Source organism: Paroedura picta, chromosome 9, assembly GCF_049243985.1.
Source record: "Paroedura picta isolate Pp20150507F chromosome 9, Ppicta_v3.0, whole genome shotgun sequence".
NCBI lineage: Eukaryota > Metazoa > Chordata > Lepidosauria > Squamata > Gekkonidae > Paroedura > Paroedura picta.
The window spans coordinates 21,870,205-21,878,519 of NC_135377.1; the positions used below are offsets into that span (position 1 = coordinate 21,870,205).

At 46.0% G+C, this 8,315-nt stretch overlaps 1 protein-coding gene across 1 annotated transcript in view; it reads right to left on the minus strand.

Moving 5' to 3' along the window:
- PTDSS1 (phosphatidylserine synthase 1) overlaps positions 1 to 8,311 on the minus strand; it is a 39,426-nt gene extending 31,115 nt beyond the window's left edge. The window contains exon 1 of the mRNA XM_077351846.1: positions 8,010 to 8,311. Within this exon, the coding sequence (XP_077207961.1) occupies positions 8,010 to 8,188 (179 nt within the window). The 5' untranslated portion in view covers positions 8,189 to 8,311. The remainder of the gene's footprint in view (positions 1 to 8,009) is intronic.
- Positions 8,312 to 8,315: the final 4 nt, after the last annotated feature.

An 8,315-nucleotide genomic window follows, 5' to 3' on the forward strand; every position in this document is an offset into this window, starting at 1 on the left:
GAGACACAGCTTAGGACAGAGTCAGAGACAGGAAAATGCAGATCTGTTGATCACTTGGGAGGGTGCATGCATATGCAAGAGAAGAATCTTATGCCTCAGGATCTGTACAATGTTAGACACACCCCTTCCTGGTCTTCGTGTCCCGAGATTCGTTCTGCCCTGCAAAGTTGGTGGGGTATGCTTCGTAAAGCTGTGCTTTGGTACAGCAGCTGCCTCAGAGGGAGGAGCTACACACTTGAACAGATGTGAGCTTCCCAGCCCAACTCGGAATCAGGAATACAAAAGCCAAGCCAGGGCGTATTTGTAAGGGAGCATGGCAGGCAATTGCTTAAAACTCTCCACACCCCAATGCTTCCTTGAGAACATCCTCCCAGTCCGTTACACAGGTCAGGTTTATTTCCAAACTGAGCCCAGATTTGAGGCAGGGTTAAAAAGTAAGGAGGGTGGGTGCTGTTTGCTGGGGAGACTTGACAGATTGAGGGAAAGAATGAAGCATCTCCTCCCATTTCCTTTCCACCCTATCAAATGCCATTTCGCTTCACAAGGCAAACGCAAGACGCTCCTATATGGCTCGCAACATATAACGTTCCACCTTCAGTTGACATCTACCAACCTTCCTGGTTTATCTGAGAATTGCCTTGTTGAATCCGACCGAGGGCCCATGCAGTCCTGAGCTGTGTCCATGCATTACCAAACACTGATGTTGTTGCACAACTATTATTTGCAACTGGACTGCTCTGTGTGGATAAGCCAACCCAGCTGCAAAGCGATCTTACAGTGCAACATCCAGCAATACTCAGGTGCAGCACAGAACTCTGCCACCCTAGAGCTGCCAGTCAGATACTTCTGTAGGAAGCTTACAGCTCACCCCTGCCCAGTAGCGCCGCCCCAAATGTAATCAAAGTAAGTTTGTCCTAAGTTTCCCTTACTGCTTTAAAAATCATGGTGTGATCTTTGGTCAGTCTTTCTCAGCCTAGCTATCTTACAAGGTTGTTGTGAGGATAAAATCCAGGAGGGGGGAAACTGTTGTCCACGGATCAATGCATCGAATGGCACATTTCAAAAATCAGGGGGGAAACGGAATCCAAGAAACTACAATGAATATCATTGCCAGAAAGACTGTTAGAAGCACAACAATAAGGGGAAAGTGGGATATTTCAAAAACAAACAAACAAAACACACACAAAACAGGCTGGCTCTTAAAAGTAAGGTGTGGAAAATTCACATTAATTTTAGAATGCCGCTTGAATTGTCTCTAACAAACTACTATACTGCCTACTGTCCTTGTTTTGGCTACCTCCAGATGGCAACTACAATCTGCTTTGTTCAGGGCTTGCATTTGTGACTCACCCCTGCTGCAACAGAAATACACTTCTTGTGGGGGCTCAGCAGGATACATTATCTGGTCACAGGGCTGGGTCAAAGGTTTGGAGGACCCCAAGTGACTATAACTTTGCCCCCTGTCCACTTCAATAGCAAACAAAATGAGAAGTCTATAATAAACTTAGAAGCTTATACCTAGAATTAAACTTTGTTAGTCTTAAACAAGGGTAGTCAACCTGCGGCCCTCCAGATGTCCATGGACTACAATTCCCATGAGCCCCTGCCAGCAAATGCTGGCAGGGGCTCACGGTAATTGTAGTCCATGGACATCTGGAGGACCACAGGTTGACTACCCCTGAACTAAAGTACTTCTAGAGTGCAAGCCTCAGGAGTCTACTTAGTCTCATTTTATTTCACAAAAGCTTACTCCCAGACAAGAGTTCTTAAGATCGCAGCATCAGCACTGTGTTCTGTTAAACAAGCATCACTTCATATGGAGCCACACGTATTGCTCAGTATTTGTGCTATTCAAATAATGTTCTCACAGCTTCCTTTAAAGACATCAGGCCAACCCGCCAACAGAATGCTCAGGGCTACGAGAAAACAGACCCTTCCTGAAAACCGCACGTCCAAGTCAAACATACTGCACTGTTTCACATCCATTTGGGATCTACATTAAAATCATGGTCAGAAGGCTTTATAAGCATCATAAAGCACAGAGAAGCTGGCATGCAAAACCACGGGTTTGAATTTTCTCCTTATTTGCACCTGCTTCTCCCTTCTTTTCCTTACCATCAATCAATATTCATATATAAAACACTAACATGGTTAACATTGTTACCTTTATTTTGCAAAGTCAAAATTAACACAATCATGTTACTGTTTTTATATGGGGAAAAATACTGGAAGATAGAATTGTGTTCAGACAGGGAAACGTAACAATACACAATGTCCATTGATGCAGGCAAAACAGTCCCAACCTCAAGCAGTCCTTTGCTGATAAAGGGACACATCTGCCTGTTCAAATGCCTAGGATCATTCCTTAAGCAGCAAAGGTATTATATTTATATATATTTACAATAAAGACCAGAGGCTTTTGCAGGGACAACACCAGAAAGGTGCTGGTGGGAACAATGGGGCAGGGGCAACAGAGCATCCATACAGTCATTTTCCCTGTGCTTTTCTTGCCTCACTCCTTTGCACTTCATTTTAAAAAACAGGAATTGCTGGATGGCTACAGATCAGTGTAACCTTATAGCAGTCTACTGCCATGATCTACTAGCCCATAGTTTTCACCTTTTTCAAAAAAGATCAAGTCTCTAGCCCTTTTCATTGTGGAGTTGTAAGGAAATTTGTGCTTCCTGCACCTATTCCCTTATAAACTCCACAAGTGAGAAGTTTAGAGACTTTAAAAAATGAAATCTGGGAACTAGCAAACTGTGACAACGATCTGACAATTCCGGGTTTTTTTTTTAAGGGGTTCCCAAGAAACATACCAGTATAGTGGGGGAAAATGGAGGCTGGAAAACCAACTGAACTACTTAAATGCACACCTTCCCACCCATGTGGCATTCAAAATCTGCAATCTGTCAAAACAAAGTTTGTACTGAGATCAGTTTTGGGAAAGACTGCAGCAAAGCAGTGCTGGGGGGGGGGGAGAGAAAAACAGGATGAATGGATGAGATCATGTTGATGGTCCCCCAACCGCTGATGCTGTAAGGAAGTCAAGATGGAGAAAAATATCTCCATGGAAAGAGTTCGGATGACATTTTTAGTCCACACACATTTCTGACAACAGGCTAGAGATGGAACTCCAACACACTTAGGGCCATAGCCACGGAGAATTTGAAAAGCTTCCGCTCTGTGACGGGTGCCCACATCCAAGCTGATTTGAATGGTTGTCATTATTAAGCCATCACAGTGAATTACAAAAGATTTGTATGGCTCTGGAACACTTATTTATTATGTTTGTGCTTAAGAAGAAGGAAACTGTTTATGGACTTCTACAACAACAACAAAAAAGTAAGTTTGATGAAAAAAGCAGCTGGTAATCCCACACTGACCACCAAGTAGGCTCAGATTAAAACTAAGTACTTTCAAATTTATTTCTAATGTACTTTAGAACTTCAGAAAATGTCTCATGTGACATACCATAGCACATTCCACAAGCTAAACTTACAAGAAATGGACTGCTGGCTAATGTGGTCAAAAAACTACACCTGGGAAGTGCAAAACCTAGCTTATGAACTGAGCTATTTGACAAATCAAAACGTTATTCAGGGGTTAACTTAAATTACTTTTTATTTTACAGTCAGCATTGCATGCATTCCTTATCCACGAGCCTGCAAGATAAGCGATGGAAACCACAAAAATGGCTAATGCCATCTGCAGTCACTTCCCCCCATTTCAGCACCTTTCCAGAGAAAACTTGTTTTTCTACTTTGGGGGGGGGAGAAGTTTAGTTTAAAGAGCAATTGAAAGTTTTGGGACTGTACAGATGGAGACACAGATATGGAAACCTATCAGTGTCCCCTGGCTAACTGAGGCCCTCCTCTACAGTACTAAAACGTACCCCATGGATCAAGGCTGGGATTTGGTCACCAGAGACTAAACACTGTCAAGTAACCAGCCAGTTGGCTGCTGATTAGGTAAAGATAAAGGTATCCCCTGTGCAAGCACCGGGTCATGTCTGACCCTTGGGGTGATGCCCTCTAGCGTTTTCATGGCAGACTCAGCACGGGGTGGTTTGCCAGTGCCTTCCCCAGTCATTACCGTTTACCCCCAGCAAGCTGGGTACTCATTTTACCGACCTCGGAAGGATGGAAGGCTGGCTGCTGGGAGTGAACTCCCAGCCTCATGGGCAGAGCTTTCAGACTGCATGTCTGCTGCATTACCACCCTGCGCCACAAGAAGCTCTTTTGGCTGCTCGTTAACAGCCAAACAGAAGAAGCTGAGATTCTAATGGGTAGCCGTGTTGGTCTGAAGTAGCACAAAAATATTAGAGTCCAATAGCACCTTTAAGACCAACAAAGATTTATTCAAGGCATGAGCTTTCAAGTGCATGCACTCTTCTGCTTTTCACTACCAGAAGGAGTCTCAAAGCGGTTTACAATCGCCTTCCCTTCCTCTCCTCACAACAGACACCCTGTGAGGTAGGTGGGGCTAAGATGGCTCTGACAGGACTGCTCTGTGAGAACAGCACTATAGGGCTGAGATGAGCCCAAGGTCAGCCCGCTGGCTGCATGTGAAGGAGCAGGGAATCAAACCCGGCTTGCCAGATTAGAAGCCGCCACTCATAGCCAGTTGCCCAGTACTGTTAGATATTCCCTGCAATCAACAATGCTGTTGCATATACCATGATTAAATCTCTCAAATACCATTCACAAATATTTACTGACACAGAGTAGACAACATTGTAATCACATTGAATGGAAATGTTCAGAATGTCATGCTACAACTAGCCAACCTGGTTTTCAGTAATCAACACAAACTAAATTATATTGCCCTGTATTTTGCTATCTGCTTCCGACCAGAGGAAAGTGATTTCTCTGGATTTCTTTCTCCCACTGCAGACCCCCACTTTGTCTCCTGTGTTACACATGAGGGTCCACTAACTCTTAGTAAGAACAATATTTCAGGAAGCTCACTAGGTATGACACACTGAGCCACTGCTTGACAATATTTAATCAAATAGCCCACCTAATTACAAAAGAAATTTGGAACTGGAGGCAGAAACTGGTTTCCAGAAAACCTCAGTCTTTTAAAGAAAGCCACTGGCAGCCATCAGGGGGAGCTAATGGACAGTGATCCATTCTAGAGGGTTTTGTGTGGGTTCATGTGCAACAGTGCACACCCAATGGAACTTCTGGGGGCATTTTCCTCCTGCAGTTGTTCCTGTATTAGACGCCCAACACCTTTTATGCTGAGGAATGTGGGAAAAGACACTTGGACACAGAGTCTAACCCAGGGGTAGTCAAACTGTGGCCTTCCAGATGTCCACGGACTACAATTCCCAGGAGCCCCTGCCAGCATTCGCTGGCAGGGGCTCCTGGGAATTGTAGTCCATGGACATCTGGAGGGCCGCAGTTTGACTACCCCTGGTCTAACCCATGCATGCACTCATCACTTGGGAGCAATCACTGATTTCAGTCTGGTCAAGGCCAGTGGTAGTTGTGGGACACCTCAGGAAATAGTGAGTGGTGGAAGCTGTGAAATTTCATATGACAATAACTGAGTCTAGCAGCGCCTTAAAGACCAACTGAAAGACTCAAAAGTTTATACCTTGGAAAACTTTATTAGTCTTTAAGGAGCTACTGGATTCAACTCTTGCTCTTCTCCTGCAGACAAATCTAGACCAACCCACCTGAAACTACAATAAATGCTGAAATATTTAGATTTTTGATATTTTCTACTACTCTTGTGGTAACGGGATAGCGTTCACAAATAGTTGTCTATTGTTGAAACATCTCTATCTTGTTGTGATTAGCACCTCTTACTGCTAACCACTGGTAGTTATTCCTCCTACTTGCTAAAGACTTGCTAAAGACTGAGAGCCAGTATGGTGTAGTGGTTAGGAGTGCGGACTTATAATCTGGCATGCTGGATTCGATTCTGCGCTCCCCCACATGCAGCCAGCTGGGTGACCTTGGGCTCGCCACGGCACTGATAAAACTGTTCTGACTGTGATATCAGGGCTCTCTCAGCCTCACCCACCCCACAGGGTGTCTGTTGTGGGGAGAGGAATGGGAAGGCGACTGTAAGCCGCTTTGAGCCTCCTTCAGGTAGGAAAAGCGGCATATAAGAACCAACTCTTCTTCTTCTTCTTCTTCTTTATAACATTACCAACTTGTGATCGGGCTCTTATATTAGCACAAAATGCATGCACAGATCACATGCTGCAGAGCTTTTTTTCACTGCATTATACACAATGGAAAATTGTAGTTGGTCAGAGTGACCCCCGTGCACATGCAGTAAGTGTACACAAAGAAAATCTTACGTGACCAACCATCATGTGCTACAATACAGATTGTGTATACACACTGGCTTTCATGTCCATTCATACACAAAATAACTTCTGGGTAGGAACTTTGTAACTTAGAATTCACTGTAAATGTTAATGACCTCATTCATCAAGCCCAACAAACTCCTTTAGATCTACGGTTCTGTGAACACACACACACTAGAAGGCTGAACCAATATTTCGTACAATGGTATCAGATGTACTTTTCCTAGTGAATACGTATCAAGCACCTACCACCTCAAAAACAATGCTCTCTTGCCTAGGGATATAACTTTGAACCCGAGAGAAAATATATTTTTAGCAAGTTCATACTGAGAAAAACTGCAGAGGGGATAAAAAATTCACATAGCTGCTTCTTTACTAGTCTTTCTAACACCACATATCTGTAGCACTACAGAAGCATTAAAACGCCCACCCAGATAGAACTGTGGTCTGAAAAAGCGTGCATGCACACAAAAGCTTAAACTTTGAATAAAACTCTGTTGGCCTTAAAGGTGTCACTGGACTCAATCTTTGTTCAGCGTAGTTCTAAGCACACCTTCCTGGAACTGAGCATGCTGACTTACAACCCCATAGGGTTTCAAGGCAAGAAAGATGGTTTGACACTGTAATGTAATGACTCTGGACTTTCTTGGTGGTCTCTTATCCAAGCAATTACCAGGGCTGACCCTGCTTAGCAGCCTAGATCTGATGAAATCAGGCTGGCCTGGACCATCCATGTCAGAGCTTCATAGGAGAAAGCCCCTTCAAATAGACTCGAGCAGGATTCTGCATAGATCTACTTAGGATGGCATTGTTTACAACGTCTTAGATTACTAGCCCATCTAAGCACATTTGCCATGTTCACCTTTGTTTCCCCCCATTCATTTCATTACGTTTCAGACCTGGCTGGATCCTCTCCACCTATCATAGAAATAAGAATAACTGGAAGGAAAACACATTCGTTGACCCTCACCTCGCTGGGTATGGCACAGGCACTGCTCTAACTCCACCTAACCGAAGATTCCATCGATGACCTTCTGTCCAACCTCAGAAACAGGAGGCAGTTTCAGCAGGTCAGGATGAGTTATTGTGTTGTTTTGTTGCTTTAAATGATGAACTGTATTTTAATCTGACTGAATTTTAATCTAAAATCTATAAAATATTGTACAACTGTATTGTAATTCAATTGCATAAGATGCCCTAAGCACACAGGGATGAGTGGCATATCATCAGCACCATAAACACAAAAAAGTAACAGTGTACAACTGGCTTCTCCTTCGTGGACAAAACAACCCAGCGGCAAAGGATCCCTACCCGACACATGCACCAAGTCTGAGCCCCGCTGCTTCAGACCCACAGGGCTGCCCGGCCGAATCTACTAGCTACATGCCACAGGGACAGCCTAGCCCCCAACCATGTGGGGATGCAGCTGCGGCCTCAGTCTTCAGGGGGGCGGGCCGGGGAAATGGGAAGATCTCGAACGGGATCCTGCAACCCCGTCGCGCCCTGCAGAGCAGCCACCTCGAGGCCCGATCCCATGCCTGCCCAGGGGCCTGTCGGGACCCTCCGTCGGGAGCGAGCCCAGCCCGGAGGGAGGCAACGCTGCACCGGCGCTGCTGGAGGCGCCGAGCCCTGCCCCCGCCGCCGCCGCCCTCGCCCTCCTTCCCCGTCTCGCTGCGGGCACCTGGTGAAGGCGAAGGCCATGAGGCTGAGGGTGGTGAAGCTGAGCAGGGTGATGGTGTGCGGCCGGTAGAAGAACTCCAGCGTGATGTCCTCCACCTGCTGCTCGTTGATCATGCGGAAGTGCAGGCGGTAGTTCACATCGTCCTTGCTCAGGGTCCGGCTCCCCACGCACGACGCCATCGTCGCCCGGCCTCTCCGCTCCCCTCCCCGGCCGCTGCGGCCCGGCTCCCCCCACCCCGCGCCCAAAGAGAGCGGCGGCGGCGGCAGGCGACGAAGCAGCGAGGCCAGGCCGGCCACACAGCGCCGC